Source organism: Adiantum capillus-veneris, chromosome 8 (genome assembly GCF_014529385.1).
Source record: "Adiantum capillus-veneris isolate H3 chromosome 8, ASM1452938v2, whole genome shotgun sequence".
Taxonomy (NCBI): Eukaryota; Viridiplantae; Streptophyta; class Polypodiopsida; order Polypodiales; family Pteridaceae; genus Adiantum; species Adiantum capillus-veneris.
In genome coordinates, this window is record NC_140938.1 from 77,045,875 (window position 1) to 77,065,019 (window position 19,145).

Genomic DNA, 19,145 nt, shown 5'->3' on the forward strand with positions numbered 1-19,145 from the left:
ATTTGGAAAGACTTTGGAGGGTGGAAAATGATGTTTTGAATTTTTTTTGAAAAAATTTAATTTTTTGGAATTTTTTAGTGCACGTTTTTTACTTTTGGAGGTCAAAAATACTTTTTTGACCATGAAATAAGTTAGGGGACCTTTTAAGAAGGGAAAACTTGAAATTTGAAATTTTGAAATTTTTAGTGTATTTTTAAATCCGGGCCAAAAAGTGGGAGAAAAGAGGTCAAAGTGGTCCCCCCCCCCCCCCCCCCCCCCCCCCCCTCCTCCCCCCCTCCCCCTTTCCCCTAGCCACCTCCCTTACCTTCTCACTAGGTAAGAGGCCATTAAGAGGTGTAAGGCTACCTTGTCCCCCTACTTTTTTGAGGGTATAGAGTGTGTCCACCACCCTCTTCCTATTGGCTGGCCTCTAATTAACCTTAATCCCAAAGGGCCCCTAAAGGGTTCATATTTTTCCTAATGGAGCTATCCAACAAACTATGTTGAACTCAAGACCTATTATTAAGGTGGGAATCGATTGATTGAGAGAAGGAGAGAAAGAGACAAAAGGGAGAAAGAAGACAAGCATGAGACTAGATAGAAGATACGTAGTATGTGGTCAGTTAGGTAGCCTACTAGCACATCAACCAACACCACCATCGCATCCTTAAGATCCCCATGAGCCTACACCAATGCTCTAAGCATCTTGCAACCTCCAACCTCTCAATCTTATCCAACATGGGGTGCTTGCACCAAGGCATGATACTAGCCATTAAGTGCACATTCATGCTAAAGTTTCACAATACCAAGGTATGCTTTTTGGCTGGTTGGGTGAGAGAGAGAGAGAGAGAGAGAACCAATATATATGCAATTAAAACTCTATTGTTATTTTGGATGGAAGATCAGTCCATATGAAGTGGATTGAGGTAGGATTGAGGTTGTGTGTGTGTGTGTGTGTGTGTGTGTGTGTGTGTGTGTGAGAGAGAGAGAGAGAGAGAGAGAGAGAACCAATATATGAAGTTAAAATTCTATTGTTATCTTGGATGGAAGATCAGTCCACATGAAGTGGATTGAGGTAGGATTCAAGTTGGTGTGGCCATACCACAATGATATTCTCTACTAGTATGTGTACACGTAGGCCATCAGGGATCGAGGCAATGACAATACCGCCATGATAATCTCCAATCATATGTCATGCATTCTGGTAGGAGAGACATGGGTTGTCAATTGTCTTGCAACAAGGCAAAGGGGACAAGGACTTCATTCCGCATGCCAAAGTGCATGGGACTGGTGTGGCTGGCCGAGGGGGCAATGTATGCCATCTCTAGTGCTAGAATGCATCTAAGGGTCTGGCTTACAAATCACAATAACATGAGGCACTAACGGCATAATAACAAAAGATATGGCAAAGTAATGCATATATATGCATAGAATCCTGAGAACGTTGTCCATGTACATGCAAACATTTCACGCTACAAAAAACTACATCATCTAGGGTGAAGGGGCCGGTACAAGGCCAGCTAAGCCATAGCGCGAACGATATAGCACGCAGGTCGAACGATGCTACACAAAATTTTGTGTGTAACAAAAGAGGCCGCCAGTAGGAAGCCAACGAGCGGGATTACTAGAGCACTCTTGCCAACAAGGCTCGAACCCCAAATCTGACGGTCACGACTCACGCAACCCACGATTCCGGAGCAGCACTCGGGGGATGATGTCTTAAATTTGGAGCTCCCAGGACAGGGACCCGGTTTTTAACCTGTCGCAGGCCACTCCCCTCTGCTCTTTGGCCGGCCTCCTGCCACCCTCTGCTCGATGTAATCTTCTTGACACCATCTCAACTCCACTTTCCTCTCTCTCCCCTTGCTTCCTATTATCTTCCTCAATATATCTCATCCTCCCTCGCCAATCAACAGCTAATAGACTCTGAAGGCGACTGTCATCCCATGATTGAGTGTGTGTCTGTGTGTGTGTGTGTGTGTGTGAGAGAGAGAGAGAGAGAGACAGAGAGAGAGAGAGAGAGAACCCTACGTAATGAGACCCTCACATGATGAGCAGGTGAGAGAGAGAGAGAGAGAGAGAGAGAGCTTGGCAATCTTGAAAGTGAAGACGCAATGATCTGACCTTAACCAAAAACAGCCCAATGAGCCACGTCTCTATTTGACACCCTCAACTTTTAGAGGGGATCTAGGGTCCGGAGAAAAAAAGAAGGGTGTGGTGGGATTCGACCTCACAACCTTCCCCTCCCATTGCCACTACTCTACCACTACACTATTGCAGTTTTGAAAGCCATGAGAATGATAGCATTAAATTGTGTAGTCCTAGCTGCCCGTCACGATCTTAGTTTATGCTAAGTTTACTTCGAGTTTACATGCAAGAGTTTACATCAAGTTCACATCCGAGATGGACGGCTATGATCTTCACCGAAAAGCGACGTTGATTTTCAGCCGTAAATCCCCGAGGGTGCCAATTAGTGACGAGGCCCAATGAGCTCAGGCACTTGCGCAACAACCCACTGACGAGCAACCTACTCATTAAATAGATAAGGTGCGTGGTGCTACTATTAAACCCTACTGCATATCAACTCAATGTCCTGTAAACACCTGAAACTCAATGCCAAGCACAGCCCACTGTCGACATCCAAAACACTTCCAAGGAGAGCAAAGAGCTGCTATCCTAGTGCTATCATGAACATTGTACTAGTATTCATGATTGAGTGGCAATATGATAATTTGTTTGTCTTAGTAATAAGTACCTTCCATATCTTCGCACCAATCAAAAAGCAAACATTTTTAAGTAATAATAAACCTTCCCTTTTCATTGGCAACAAGTGATAAATCACAGGCCTGCAAAAAGTTTTACATATTTGCTCGAAAATACACACAAAGTTTCACATCAAATAAACCAATAATACAATGCTTCTTCAAGACTATGCAAGGAAATAAAGTACATTTAAATTGGACTAGGTAATCAATTAAGGGTGGCAATAATACTCCCCAAAATTAAAACAAAGAGACAAGTCCCACCTTGGATTAGTACTACCATCAACAATGTTTTTCAAGAGTCACTACGGTGTCTTTTGACATTTTGAGGTTACAAGGACATATTCTACATATCTATCAATATCCTTGCGCCCATATCTTGACTCTTCTGTAAGGTGTAAAGAGCGAGAAATAACTTTCTAGACGCAAAAAAAAACTCCAATCTCTTCCTTTGAAAAAGAGCTTACTTCCTGGAAATAAGTATGGTTGTAGTGATGATTACAATTAGAGCATCAAACAAAATGCACAGGGGTGCCTTCTCTCATCAAATCAAATTAAGACTTGGCCCTACGAGCATTAAAAATTAGCAATGTGTTCCTCCAAGTTGTTTAGAATAATAAACATTTACTAGCCCCACCCAAAGCATAGTGAGCATATAATAGTTTCACCAAAATAGAGTGGGGCTATATGCCTTTAAACCCTCAATTTTTTGAAGGTAAGATCTTTAGCATTTTAAAGAGGTAAAATGGACATAAACTTTAGTATGAAATGAGCCATGTAGAAGCTTGATCAATTGGTACAACGAAAACTGGAGACAACATGATCCAAGGACGAGAGCAATACAAAAACATACATTCAAACAAAATGTCCCCTTAGAAAAATGCGAGCCAGTGCAAAAACACAAATTATAGGGATATGAAGCACAAGTCCTTAAAGCTCTCCTTCAAGAAATGGAAATACGTTTGCTTTGCCTTGGCAATCCTTGTACCAATAGCAAGCACAACCACCGTTCTTTGCCTCGGACTTGAAGCATGAGGACCATCTGCACATACGCACATGACCCTAGCATCCACCACTTATATAGTTGAAGGAAGAGGAGCAAGTCGACAACACTCAAAGGCAACTGAATAGCACAACAAGGAAAAAGAGGACACACTTTTATGAGCCTTCTCTTTGTCTCTACTCTTGATTGACCTCTCCAGATGGATCTCACCATTGTCATCGATACTCGAGTGCCATTCTCAAAGTTGTTGTTGATGTGACCACGGATGCCAAGAGTCGGTACACAACTCGCGTTGCAAGATAGCACGCAGAAGATGGCCTTAGTCCAACCATCACAAAAGAGAGCAAAAGCATTCAAGAATCTCGATGCTCCTTGTGGACTTGGGGGACTGGTGGTTGATGCTGAAATCTCCATCCAAACCTTGATGTATAGATCCTCGTTTTGCAGAGCTCATTTTGCAAAACCCCATGGAAGCATAGGTAGTCATGCTTAGTCATCTAGAGACTAGCACTCCTAAACCCTGCCTACTTTATATTGTTTACTTGCTCGGTCCCTTGATTCTACCTCAACATTCCCTCAACTTAGCTTGCATAAAACGTTTTTAAGTTCCTTGCTCCCTATTCTCACGCACAAACAACTCCCTTTCACTTGTACAAACTTGCACACAAAGCAAAGATAGAGAGTGACTGAGAGACAAAATGCGGCTTGCACCCGTGCATCCTCAGCTCTTCGCCGTTCTCTGCAACCTTGGCTACAGTCACCAACACTCACATCCTCATGAACTCAAGTCGTCACCCTACTCAACCTGGGATGGAATGCATGAGGAGACAAATATCTGCCCAGAAATGCATAGAAAGAGAATTTCTTTTTTATTCACCAAAAGGAGATTGTGCCTTCCCCTCTACTTCTTCTACCTCTATCGGATGGCGTGCTATGCAAACTACACCTTCATCATCGTCCTCCCCTGTAACTTACTTAAAGACTCTCATCATCACGTTCAAGCACATCACAACCCTACAGATGACTTTGATCACTTATCACATATTTCTTCTCCCATTTAGATAACTCAATGAACTTCATGTATGAAATTGAACCTTCATATGTTAATTCCAAAAATCCCGAAGGAAAAATCTTTTTTTGCGAGACCTTCCTCTTCTTTGCACCACCATAGTCTCGCCCTATAGGGGCACCCCCAAAAAGTCATGAGAAAACTTGTATATTTTAAACTCTTTATGGATCTTTGGCAATGGTTGATCCCGTACACTATTTTTATTTCTAGGATGATCAACACATACAGTCAAAAAATTTTAGGATGATCAACACATACAGTAAAAAATTGAACATCTCTTTTATCATCTCTGCTTCGAATTCTTGTAGATGCTAAACTATCATCCCTCACCTTTGTTTCCATACCAACATGATCCAATACAAAATGCCCCATTTGGTACAAGCTTTCCTCTCTAGTACAACACTTTTCTCTCTGGTACAAGCTATTTTTCATTAGATTAATCTTTGAACCATGATCCACAAGCACTAGAATAGGCTCATCAACATCACCAAGCTTAATGATAGTCTCCGTTGTAGCTCTCGCCCAATGAGTTCTAGAAAAATTGACTCTTAGACATAATTCTTCACCACCATCTTCATTAAAATGAACATGTCTTACCTCGGATGTGACTTGATTTGAGACCACCGTAGATTGCAAGATTTCTTCAATCTCTGCTTCATAAGCATCCCAGAATTGATTCACTATGTTGAATCGTTTGTCACTTGACCGAACCAGGTTCCTGCTCAATTGATACTTTTTGCTTCCACTTTATAATGTCAATAATTTCTTCACGAAACTCACGCTTCAACATGAGTTTCTTCACCTTGCTACTAGAGATGTTCTCCTCAAAAACCTTCTTTAAATTTGCAGCCAATTCAATGTTGGATTTGAACTTATAAGAAGGTCCTTTAGGCTTATTTTGTTTCTTGTCCTTGGTTCGGCACCTAGATTCATTCCACGAGAAAGACGATGATGATGATAATGATGTTCCTCATCAAAGAGGATCACCCAGTAATAATAAGAAAATTCCAAATCAGCCTAAGGAGCAACCACAACAAGCTTCGAATGACCAAGCAAATCCACAATATCATACTCAAAAGCAAAGCAGAACTAGTTGGAGTTAGCATAGATGGACAATGGTAAAGTTGTTCAAATTGAAAAAGACTCGGATACCCATCCCAAATCATTGAGTTCAGATCAACTTTTGAATTGGAATGCTCAACTGGGGAAGGAAAAATAGCTCTAGACTTGAGCTTATGTGAACAACAATGATTCTTATACTAACCTAGAGAGATTTGTGATGTTATATGTGGGAGCTACGAGGATGGTAGCACAATTGAAGGCTCAAAACTTTCATGATGAGCAAGAATGTCAACTCCTTCCTCATCCCAATGCCATACAAGTTTTGAGTAGAGTGCCAAAATATGTACAGCCCAAAGCAGATGTGGATGGTAGTCTCTAGATCAAAAACTGACCACAAAGATATGCAAAGCCTAGGACTATGCTAGAATTGCTACTAGGGAATAGAGCATCTTACAAATGTATGAGGGTAGTCAAAGGTCAAATGAAGACTACTCTTCAACAAGTGCAGATTGCCATGCAAATTCTTGAGATCCTAAGCCCGCGGATAAAATGATTTACATTACCATTGTTGACCAATTCTACAACACGCATGGATACACAAATGCCTTGTGGGTGGTTTGGAATAGTGTGATCGACACGATTGAGAAGGACAATATTGTTGAATGAAAAGAAGATCTCCCAAACTTCAAAGATTTGATGGACCATTGGAAGGAACAACGGGAAAAGCTAGTACAATACACCAATGATCTTCTTTGTCCATTCAAGCCTCCAAAATCACAAAGAAAGATTTACCATATAAAGCCAATCATGAGCTGTAATTCAAAGAAATTATTAAAATCTTGTTTGAGTCTAGGCTAAAAGTAAATCAACCAAACTCAACTGAATGAATCACCATTGTCTCCATGTGTCACAAGTTGATCAGAGCCAAATTGGCCAAAGGCAAGAAGACTATCTGCGATCAAGACACGAAAAAATACTATCAGCTAACACCCTACGAACAATAGATGCTTACCTCCAAAAAAGAGGAGCTGGAGCAAAAGGCAATCTATAAATTGATCACGAAGGACAATGCAATGGCAAGGCCTCCTCGGAATCACATGGTGGTATGGAACTCTAGATCCACTCAACAAACCTATGAACCACCATCCCTATTTCTTCAAAAACAAGCCCGTGTGGTTCAAAAGGCTGAAGTCAAGAAGGCACCAAGGTACCTAACAAGAAGAGGCAAACAAAAAAGATGGTGCCTTTTCCACTCGAAAGTTTTCCAAAATTTTGAATATACCAAAATTTAACGCAAGGGGAGGAGGAATGTAAATGGTGGGAACAATCTTCTTGTCAACCTCAATTATGTCTATCTCGATAACACTCTTCTTAGGAGCAAAATCCATACACCAACAACAAGAGCCTCCTACTTAACTCCCAACAGACGTCCTATATTTAGGTGTTGCAGTAAATCCAAAGGAGTGGGGTGTTACAGCAATTTTGTGATGTACACCACGTGGAACAATGGAAACCCCATAGGGGACATCTATAAATAGGGACCATTAATCTCATTTTGCGGACTATTGTTGCCAATTATATCACTTTGAGCTAGAGCTTGACCCTAAGCTACTAGTAACTACCATTAGGAGTCTTTTAACCATTGTATTATATTGACCACTCCTCTAGAGAGAGACTTATAAGAGTCTAAGCCAACAGGTGTTCAGATGTTATCAGGTATCATCATGGTTGTATTCTGAATCCTAGTTCTAAGTTACGTTTTCATTCAGCTTCTTTATAATCTAGTTTCTTCATAATCTGAATTCATTCAGTTAGTCTGTTTTAGTATTCCATGTTTCTGATCACGAGTTTCACTAGTCTGATGTCTGACTTACCTGACTCTGCTTACCCAGTAGTTGAATCTATGCCTCATATAATTTCATATAATCTGACCATCTCATAGTTGAGGGTCTCAACCACTATCGGATCTTGCCAGTTCACTAAGTGATTGGATTTCCTGTCCTCTAGACAATTTGTTAAGCTCCAGCTCTTTCCACCACCCGAGAGAGAGAGAGAGAGAGAGAGAGAGAGAGAGAGAGAGAAGAAGAGAATTTTAATGTCGTAGGAAACTATCCCGAGAGAGAGAGAGAGAGAGAGAGAGAGAGAGAGAGAGAGAGCACTACATGTCTCACCAATTTCTTGATATTGACGACCAGCCTGTTTTTCTTTCTATACTTTTCCATTTCCCCACAAGTTATTTACAATTTCCCCAAAGGGGTCGTAAAAGGGCAAGTGTAGCAAGCACAGAGATGGATCATTCCAAGTGAAATAGGGCTCTTGACTCTTGATAAAACTAAAGCCACGTGCCCGGACATGTACGGCCTTGTAAAATTGTACATGACCTGGATTGAGTATCACCATCCTTCATAATTTGCATCATGTACTGCTTGGTATTTGCTCATAATCGGTATCGTCCTCCTCATCTGTCTCATCATGATCCAGGTGATTGGGATTCCGTTCCAAGGGTGGTAAACCATCATCATCATCAACCTCGTCCTCGTCCTCATCTTTGCCTGTGAGATCTACACCAAGAAATCACTTAAAAGAAGATTAAAACATGATAAAAAGCTAAAGCAGATGCTTGTAAAACTTATCCTAACATTATCATGTACGTTTAGTCAAAGGAGGGAATTTGAGGACCTGGCTGAGAGGGCCAAGATGGTCCAGGAAAATATTAGAAGGTTAAATAATGTGAGGACCTGGCCGAGAGGGTCAAGGCCATTATCTGGCCTTGAATAATTTTAAAATTCCTTGCCGGCACATGCTGGATCCTGGACCATCTTGACCCTCTCCTTGAATATATGTTTAAAATTCCTTGCCAGCACATGCCTGCTCCTGGACCATCCGGACCTTCTCAGCCGGGTCCTCACATTATTTAACCTTCTAAAATTTTCCAGGACCATCTTCTTGGCCCTCTCAGCCAATTCCCCAAATTCTCCACCTTCTGACAAAAACTAGGTGAATCCACTATGCCCACCTTCGCTTATATGCATCTTCTTCATTTTGGCAGGTACAAGGTTGTCGTTAAGCAAACCAGTCACACCTGCACAAAGTCACATGAGAGAATTTTGGGCTGCTTATACAGCATTCTATACCTCATCCATGTGGGCAAATGGAAAAGGAGAACAATATATATACCTTCATAAGTTCAAAATAGTCTAAACTCGTGAATTATAAGATGGAATAAAGCACTCGTAAAACTAAAAAAGCAAGGGACACAAGAAAAAGAAGAAAAGAAAAAAAAAAACTAAATCACTTTATTTGCTACGAAACAAAACTAGATAAAACAAAACATTCATAACTTAAAAATGCTTTAGAAAAGGCATGCGCAAAATAAGTTGACGCAACTTACTTGGCTAAAACTTAAAACAAATACTCAACTTTAAACAAAAAAGGATACAACATCTTAAAAAATTAATTCTAGAAATCAAACTTCACACAACTACTTCTAAAGAAACAAATTCTGAAGTCCTAACGTAAGCTAAATACGAAATCGAAAAATGAATACTACTACAAACCTACAAAGAAGAGGCTGCAAATAACCAAAGAAGTACAAAGATCCAAACTTGACAATATGTGACCTCAACTTGCTGCTTGTCCAAACAGGAAGAACAAGTTGACAGTCACAACAATAAGACATGGAGATAGTATGCTTACCAGGAGATTCTAGTGAAACGTGTCTCAAGTTATTTTGCCTTGACAACCAAGTGTTCTGCGCTTCGACCACTTCAGCACCCGTTCTGCACTCTTTGTATGCTTCCAGAAGTTCTCTACAGTGCATGTCCAGAAATTTGTTATTAACACTAACATTATAGCCTTTTCCATATAGTCAATGCTAGGTCATGTTCTCAAGATCAACCAGATAAAAAAACATAGAAGTGTCAATCGTTTTCAAACAAAAGCTATTTGGGTTAAGGGTTTACGGTTTAGGGCCAGCAAAGGGTGTTTTAACCTATGTCAATCCAAAACCATTGAAAAAGACCTTGTCTACCTCTTTCTTGCTGCTTATACAATGCTTGCAGCATCAGAGAATGTATATCATATCATTCTTGATGGTAGACAGCCAAGTAAGAGACCACACTCATAAATGTTAACAAAACTGCAAGAAAGTGCAAGAAGAAAATTTCAGTATGTGTACTTCACTTATACCTTTCCACTTTTGGTACCTATTTCAGATTAGAAGCCACATTGGCCCTAAGGACGCTCTGACAATGTGTAAAGCCAATATACCCTACCTTGCGTAAGAGCAAGGTTGCTAGGTATTAAATATAGGGAAAATTACCAAAATACCCCTCTTATTTGTGGAAATTCCCAAAATACCCCTCAAATTTCAAAAATTCCCAAAATACCCTTGTATCTATTTTGGTTGAATTATTCAAGCTTATCATTCCTTTATTCTTTTCTGACAATCAAGATCCGTTTTTGAGTGCTTAGCATTCACAAATTACCTCGCAAAAAAGGGCAATTATATCTAAAAATAATGAAGCAATTCATCTCCAAAGCCTACATAACCCACTCAAATTCTAGTTTTAGTATCTCGTATTGATAGACAATTAGTCTTCTTATGAAAGTACAAATTTTTTTAATCTTTGGAAAAATTTAATCTCACAACCAGGGTATTTTGGGAATTTTTGAAATTTGAGGGGTATTTTGGGAATTTCCACAAATTAGAGGGGTATTTTGGTAATTTTCCCTTAAATATATTGTACGAGAGACTTGCAAGGGGGCGGTGGGGGTGACTTCAGTATGGTTCGTTTTACCAGTACAAAATTTCAACCGGTGATGACAACCCTCTCCCGAAATGGAGGTGGCCACTGACCTTATATGTGTGGCGGTAGTTGTCGCTCACAACATGCCTGTATCTGTAAACTGAACCTCTCGGCAGAGAGAGACTCCTACACTCTATGATCTCCACCTACAAGGAAGCAAACAGCACATAGAAAGAAAGAAAGAAAGAAAGAAAGATTTTTAACGTCTATGTCAGGCCGAAATCGGCCTATGAGACAAATCAAATGTACATGGCGTGTATGTCATCCGTCTATCGGAAAGACAAATGAAACAAAACTGATACAAAACTGAACTGAATGTAGGTAATGGAGTATCTGAGGAGGGATGGGGCTCTATCTCTAGGGGTATATGCATGTCTATATGCTCAAGGTAGTACAATCATGAGAATGCATCAAGCTCTCTAGCTCCATCCTGTACAAATGGGGGGATGTAAGATGTGGTACATGGGCGGGGCTGGTGCCAAGGCTACCCGGATGAAATCTGTCGGGTCGGCCCTCATCTGAGCTACTCGCTCCTCAGTGGCACGGCGCTCCCGGGCTCGGATCTCCTCGATCTGTCGGTGGTGGGAGCTCACGCCCCTGTAGCCTGTGACTCGTGGTCGTCGTCTAGCTCGGTTCACCTCCGCCTGTGTGAGTGTCACTCCTCTCTGAGTATCTGGTGAGGTAGGGGTGGCAATCCTCTGAAAGAAGTCTGTGAGCTGCGACTGTCTCCCCTCTGTCTGTGTAGCTGTGCGTGGCTGTAGTAGTGTGTCCCGATGGCTCTGTATCTCTAGTAAGAAACGTCCGAGCTGTCTCTGATCTCGAGAGTCCATGATCTCTCGGAGAGTGGGCTGTCCTCTGAATAAGGCCTCATACCTGCCTCTGATCTCAGTGTATGCTCTGCATCTACATACAAAGTGCTCCTCACTCTCCACCTCCTCTGTGCAGGCTCTGCAGACTCGCTCCTCCCTGGGAACCCCCGTATGTCTCCCGATCTCAATCTCTAACCTGTGTGAAGCCACTCTCAGCTGACCAATCGCCACCCGTGAGCTGTGTGGCATATATGTGTCCATATAGCGTGGTCTCTGTATGAACCCCCCAGACAATATGGTGAGAAACTGGTCTCTGTAATCTGACATCCTCGTCCCCAAGCCAGGTGACTCCCAGACTCTCCTAGTGTATAGCTGCCACAGATCCTGTCTCAATACCAAGTTTCTCTCACTGCGAGAGAGGTGAACAGATGGTGAGTGGGGGTCGTACTGGAATGGTGGTAGGCTCTCCATGTCAAGACCGTGTCCCTCAAACCATGCTCTGACCTGTGAGTACCAAGCTCTCGCATGCCCACTCTCTGATAGCTGTATAGCTGCCTCAAATGCTCTACGAGTAAGTCTGTCAGGGGGTAGCTCTCTCATCCTCTGGATGAAGCAGACTGTCTGGAATAATGCCTCTACAACCATAGGTGGTGTGGCGAGCTCGGCTCTAATAATGTCATGTGGCACTGTCTTCTTGCTGCGGAGCAAGCGTGAGATCATACATACCTGTGGCCTCTCAAGCTGTGTCCACTGGTCATCTGTCAATCCTGGTGCCCATACTGCCGTCGAGTACATCAGGGCCGGGGTGACTAAGGTGTCAAAAAGCCAGCCCTTCGTGCGGGGCTCCTGAAAGTGTGCCTGGTGGCATCTCCGCTCTAGCATGGTCAGAGCTGCATAACCTCGGGTGAGCCTGTCAGCAGCAGCCTGCCTCATAGTGAAGGGTCCTGGTAGGCTAGTGAATGTGATGCCAAGATAGACATAGGAGGTGACTACATCAACCTGTCCTCCTGCTGCTGTGAAGGTGGCAGCGCTCCTCACTGCACTGGATGTGTGAAAGATCATGACCTTGGTTTTGCCAAGGTTCACAGTCAACCCCTTGTGTGTGCTGAATTCGTCCAAGGCCTCAAGATGGCGTTGCAAGCCCTCGGGTGACTCTGAAATCAACACAATATCATCAGCATATAACATGATGTGGACCGGAGTACCTGCCAAGTCGCTCCCCTCTCCCCCTGCTCGTAGTATGTAGTCGGAGATCTCGTCGATGTAGAGCCCAAAGAGTGTCGGGGAGAGTGGGCATCCTTGCTTAACACCAATGGTGCTAGCAATGGTCTCTGAAAAGCCGCCTGGGCAACGAACCCGACCCGTCACCCTCTCGTAGAGAGTATATATGGCCCAAATCATCTCTGTCGGTACCCCAATGCTGTGAAGGCGCTGGAAGAGTCTCTCGCGTGGGACTGTGTCAAAGGCCTTGCGGAAATCCACAAAGCAGCAGTAAAGCCTCTTCTTCCGCGCCTTTGCCCCATCAATGAGGCAGCGCAGAACGAAGATGTGGTCAGTGGTGGAGAAAGCTCGTCTGAAACCTGCCTGGCCTGGAGCTCGTAAACCCTCGGTCTCTGCGTAGCAGCTAAGCTGTGCCTCAAGTACTGCTCCATATAGCTTGGCCATCGTGTGGCCAATCATGATAGTCCTGTAGTTCCCTGGGTCCAGGGTGTCGCCAGATTTGTGGATAGGCACTATGGTGTGCTGTGTCCACTCCTCTGGGAAGCCCTCCCCTATAGCCCGGTTGAAGACATGTGCAATCAACGGGGCTATAGTGGAGGCCGCATAAATGATGTGCTCACTCTGTAATCCAGTGTGGTCAGCTGATCGTCTGTGCTGCATGCGGCGTATGGCCCTCTCTACCATCTCTGCTGTAAAGAAGGAGGAGCACGTGGGGCGTGGCTCATGTGGCTGTGGGATAGGAGGCTGCCCTGGCACCTCATAGAGGCGCTCTGCATAATCATGCCATATCTGTGGATCCTCAATAGCTGTGGTCGGACGTGGCTCGCGCAGGGTGCGCCATGCCGTCGCGCTATCTATGCTCATGAATAGGCGGTATAGCTCAAGCTCCTGTGCCTCTTCGAATGCTCGCCGCTTTTGGCGTGTCAGCGTCTTCATATCTCGTCTGGCCTCTCTCTCTGTGATCTCTCCTAAGGCTCGCCGTGCACGGAGGCGTCGGTATAACTCTCTGCACTCATCATCATACCAGCGGTTCTGAGGCATAGTCCCGGGGGGGGGGGGTGCGTCCAGTGTGAGTGGTGTGTGGAAAAGAGCTAATAGCTGAAGTGTGGAGAACGGAAGAGATATGTGATGTGAGAACTGAGAGTGGTGTGGATGGGTGGAGGAGGCATAGGCCATGCTCGACCTCGGCTGAGTAAAGAGAGGCTAGCTCATGTGTGAAATGGATGGTGGTGTGTGGAGTGTGTGCTGTGGAGCTATGTGGGATGGTATCTCCGGTGATGGAGAAAGAGAGGTATGTGTGGTCGGCTCCGATGGGTATGGGTGGAATGGTGAAGGATGTGATAAGGTGTGTAGCCTCCCTGGGTCCCAGAATATAGTCGACTGTACTCCCCCCTCCCTCTGTAACTCCATGTGGCATACAAGTCAGGCCCCCTGAGGTGGGCCACTGGGCCATCCCGTTATAAATAACGAGACGGTGCTGGGAGCCAAGTCGAAGTAGGTGTCGTCCGTAGGCTGTGACTGGAGCTCTGTCTGCTGTGTCTCTCATAGTAGCCTCCTCATCTAGAGTGTGTAGTGCCTCTGGGTCCTCGTGGTCATATGTCTCACACTGCTCACTGCGCGTACGAGCATTGAAGTCTCCCATAAGGAAGACTTCACCCAGTGTGGAGTACTCCATAATCTCCTCCGTGAGGCATGCGTACGGTGACTCCTGCTCAATAGGGGCGAATCTGGAGCCTGTGGGAGCAAAGTAGCAAAGGGCAATGTAGACGATCCTGTCTCGTGAGAGCTCGAGGCGAATCCACATGTATCGGGCCTGTGGGTCCCGGGCAACAATCTGTAGTCTGCTGTGAAGCCCCTGTCTAAAAAGTATAGCCACTCCTCCTGAACCGCGAGTGGTGTGCTGGCGCATACATCCCCGATGTAGAGACTCCCATTGGAAACCATGTATCCGTGGTAACCCTCTCTCTGGGCTCTCGTGTGTCTCTGTAAGTAGAATGATGTCTCGACCTCTCATCACCTCCTCAAGTCTCTCTGGGTGTGTCCATAGGTCTCCATTGCAATTCCAAACCGTGACATGAATCTCCTCGTGTGTCCCACAGGCCGCGAGTCCCTATGCGATGGTCTTGCCATCAATGATAACCCTACCATCTCGATATACTGCCTTCTTCCCTTCTTTGCGGGCCTGGTGGACTCTAGGCATGCACGTGCGGCGGTGATCTTGTTGCATCTTTGTGAGGTCATCATCAAGATAAATCGGGGGGCCTTCTAGCCCTCTCAAGATGACCCTCTTTCGGAGGAAAGAAGTTCGAGACTCCTCGGAGGCGAATTGGAGGATGAGAGCTCTCTTCTTTGGATCTTTGCCGGCTCTCCAAACTTTGGAGAAAGGGATCTCTTCTTCCTTGTATCCCACTTTCTTGCATAAGGCTTTCCCATCGCTCTCGGGTGTGGACCCTTCTTCTTCTTTGATGCCGGTCACTCGCACATTGAGACGGCGAGCTTGTCGCATTTTCTCCTCCTCGATGGTTGTGTGTACGATGAGTACCTCATCTTTTTGGGCTTCCTCTCTTGCTACCTTCTTGATATTCTTTTTGACCACTTCGACCCATCCTTCTTTGGTGGCTTCTAATTTGTCCTCAATGCTTGCGGTGAGGGCTTTGGTGATCTCCTCCTTGAGGGCTTCCTTAGCCTCCTCTTTAATCTCTCCTTCCTCGGGGGTGAGGGATGTGATGGAAGCATGAAGGAGGTCGATTTGTGCCTTCATCTCTTCTTTCTCTTTCCTCCATCTCGCCCTCTCCTTCTCGTTCTCCCGTGCCCTTCTCTCCTTCTCCTCTTTGAGGTTTTGGATTTCCGCTCTCATGTCCTCTTTTTCTTCGTTCCATAGCTTGATGAAGGTGGCTTTCTCCTCCCTCCATATCTCTCTCTCCATCCACCATTCTTTCATGTCCTTCTCCAATTGTGCAAGCCTCTTGTTCGTGAGCATGAAGGTTGTCTTCATTGTCGATTTCGGCGTCTTGATGATGGGGGAAGACATAGTTGTATTCGGAGCTACCCTCTCTTCATATTGTGAAGAAGAGGGGAGAAGGGGAGTACGTGTATGTATGCGTGTATGTGTGTAGGGTGTGTGTGGGTATGTATCCGTGTGTGTGTGTGTGTGTGTGTGTGTGTGAGAGAGAGAGAGAGAGAGAGAGAGAGAGAGAGAGATGGCTGTGTGATCGGGAGAGAGGAGGGGCTGCGTGAAGGGGGAGGCTGGGGGGGGCAGTTCAGCAGCAGGCGGCAACAGCAGGCGGGGGCAATGGCGGGAGCGACGCAACAGGGGGAGTCGGCAGCGAATGGCAGCGGCGGCAGGGGCGGCAGTGGCAGGTGGGGCTGCAGCAGCGGCTGTGCCGCGAACTGCTACAGCTGGGGGTGGGCAGCGCGCGGACACGCAGGGCAGCAAGGGGGGAGAGAGAGAGAGAGAGAGAGAGAGAGAGAGAGAGAGAGAGATGGCTGTGTGATCGGGAGAGAGGAGGGGCTGCGTGAAGGGGGAGGCTGGGGGGGGGCAGTTCAGCAGCAGGCGGCAACAGCAGGCGGGGGCAATGGCGGGAGCGACGCAACAGGGGGAGTCGGCAGCGAATGGCAGCGGCGGCAGGGGCGGCAGTGGCAGGTGGGGCTGCAGCAGCGGCTGTGCCGCGAACTGCTACAGCTGGGGGTGGGCAGCGCGCGGACACGCAGGGCAGCAAGGGGCGGCAGTGGCAGAGAGAGAGAGGGAATGAGAGATTTGGGCACGTAGCCATGAAGAAGTCAGTGATCGTGCTGTGCCTGGAAGGGCCTGGCTAGTATCATCTTGGAGCTCCAAAAGAAAGAACCCCAAACATATCTGGTCCTTAAATTGAATGACCTGCTGTAGTGGCCCAAAACCCTCTCCAAAAAGCAATGATATCTGCTATAGTATACATCTGCAAAAAAATTGCTCACCTCTGTCTCGGTAACTCTCACATAGCTAGCATATCCCATCCTCTTTCTCAATACCCTCTCATCTGCCTATTACTATCCTTAACTGACGTGATGAATTCAATAGCTGTGTGTAGTCCATGTGATAGCTGGGTATCCAGGTAGCTAGGTCGGATGATGACACCAGCTGAATACAGTGCCTCAGTTCAACCCTAATCGTCTGAGCCCGAGTGTACGGCAATCTGAACTATACTCAAAAGGGGGCAATCTATCAATCTGCATTATATGTATGCTCATCCAAGAGAGAATCCTGACCTCAAAATTGACAAATCTCTAATAAATCAGTGATAAAAACACATGTACATACCTATTTAGCGAGAGAAATCCATGGCCCCACTTGAATTTGCTCAATAAAGCTTCAGAAGCCTGCTCTTCACCACTGAATTATCAAACTGGAAAAGCATCAGTATCGCATGCCTAGAATATATAAAATTTGGATATGCTGGAATACCAAGCTATAAATACCATATGTACAAAGCTCCAGCTAACGCTTCCACACAAGATAATTCACAAGGGCGACCATAATTGACGGGATTCGCTGCAACCAACCAAGGCACTGCAAAATTTTGATAATAACAAACTTCATCAATACTTTCCAATTAACACCATCCATTTCTAAGCTTGCACATCAAGATAAACCAATAAAGGTGGAGAAATTACTCAAACGAGGTGCTCCACATTTAAGAGTTGAGAAAGGAACATCGTCTAGCCGAGCCCAAGAGCAGTCTATGACCGCCAAACCTCTCTCCTTCACTAGAGGTTGATCCTCCTTAGAAATGCACTTTTTTCCCATGGGACTGTCACATGTAAGCATAATCATAAAACTCAGATCTACATTTGTTAAAAGATCGGCGGTAATCAAGCACCCTCTTTGAGTCTAATAAATTTACAAATTCAGGAAAAATATATATATATATGAGGAAAGTATTTCGTGATAACCCCTCTTCTTCCAGTTTATTAGCTGGAATCTGCCCAGATTCCATCAAGTGCAGCTTTTGCCTTGCAAGTGTTTCAAATAACCATACTAAATAAGAATTGTGAAGATGAAAAACCATGTCTCAAAAGAAAAGTTGAGAGTTTTAGAGAAATGTTAAAAAACCCAAAAAGAGATTGTGCAAGAGAAAAAGACAAGGAGAAAAAAAGTACAACATACAGAAGAACAAATCTGAACCACGGAAGTCGGTATGTGCGTGCATCTCTGAGAGAGAGAGAGAGAGAGAGAGAGAGAGAGAGAGAGAGAGATTGAATTATTGTCCACGGACGTCAGATATGACCCATGGGACCAAAAACAAAACATTACAATGGCTTCTTCTAAGTGAGTGCATCATATACATATCAGTTTAGGACTGAGAGCTTGATGATTGCTTCTTCTAAACTGTCCTCGTAATTGGTTGAAGAATGTTGTTAAGCTTGATGATTGCTTCTTCTAAACTGTCCTCGTTGGTGCACCATGGTGGGTCAAGCCCCCCAATCCTTACTTTGAGCCCAAAAGACTCTTGAAGTCGGCATTCTTGTATGGCTGCTTGTATCTCAGTGTTAATCTGCTTATGTGCTACCTCGTGGGCTCCTTTCTCGATGGCCATGACAGTCTCGGTGAGGGAAACCTTGGCTTTATCTACTTCAACAAGCATAGCCTGGCTCTCCAATTCCTTCCTATCTTCAAGTTTGCACAAGTGCTCTTTTAGTTTTTCATTCTCCTCGACGAGCTCTTGAACCTTGGCCTCCAAATCTGTAATCCTTGCTTCTTGTCGAGTGCTGGGGTCTTTCCTTGGCACAGCTGCCACCGCAAGAAAACTCTTGCAGGTGTTGGAAGCCGGAGTACCAAAGGAGGACATTGCCCTGTTTTGTAAGGTGTCACGTGACACATCCAACCCTATGTGTCCGTGGACAAGCTACACCATAACAAGGTTCCCGTCAATCCAGTCAGGCTAGATTAGAAGTGATCTAGCACTTTTGTGAGTCTATTCGTAGACCGTGCATGCCCAGTCACTTAGTGTAGATGCATATCCTCTAGTTGCTGTTGGGATTAAAGCCCAAGTGGCCTCTTATGCGGATATGGCCGGCCGCCCGCCTAACTCACTTACCTCTAACTCTTTGTATATACTAACTTATACTTTGTGAATACTAAGATTAATTGGGAGATAACCCTTCTAACAGTTCTCTGCGTACTGTGTACTGTGTAAGCTCACTGTGTATCACTGTGTGTGTGTGAGAGAGTCGACCCACGCTCCGCTCCGCGACTTCAATTGGTATCAGAGCCTTGGTTCAGTGCGGATTTGCGCAATCGCGCGCGCGCACTTTTCCGGCAGATTCTGGATCCGGAGTTCGAAAATTCACACTCGGCGTTCCGAGAGCGTTTCCACCAGGCGACCTAAAGTTTTACCCCCCTTTCGAAGCCGTTTTTGCCCTCAGAATTTCGTTCTGAGCACTACAGCAGAAGAT

General features: G+C 44.9%; 1 protein-coding gene across 1 annotated transcript in view; it reads right to left on the reverse strand.

Annotated features, from left to right (window-relative positions):
* Nucleotides 1–8,040: 8,040 nt before the first annotated feature.
* LOC147452400 (uncharacterized) overlaps nucleotides 8,041–19,145 on the reverse strand; it is a 99,056-nt gene continuing 87,951 nt past the window's right edge. Inside the window, exons 6-11 of the mRNA XM_086518112.1 lie at nucleotides 17,364–17,500; nucleotides 17,169–17,259; nucleotides 17,011–17,082; nucleotides 9,572–9,684; nucleotides 8,892–8,957; nucleotides 8,041–8,436 (exon numbers count right to left, since the gene is read on the reverse strand). Coding sequence (XP_086374238.1) covers nucleotides 8,291–8,436; nucleotides 8,892–8,957; nucleotides 9,572–9,684; nucleotides 17,011–17,082; nucleotides 17,169–17,259; nucleotides 17,364–17,500 — 625 coding nt within the window. The 3' untranslated portion in view covers nucleotides 8,041–8,290. The remainder of the gene's footprint in view (nucleotides 8,437–8,891; nucleotides 8,958–9,571; nucleotides 9,685–17,010; nucleotides 17,083–17,168; nucleotides 17,260–17,363; nucleotides 17,501–19,145) is intronic.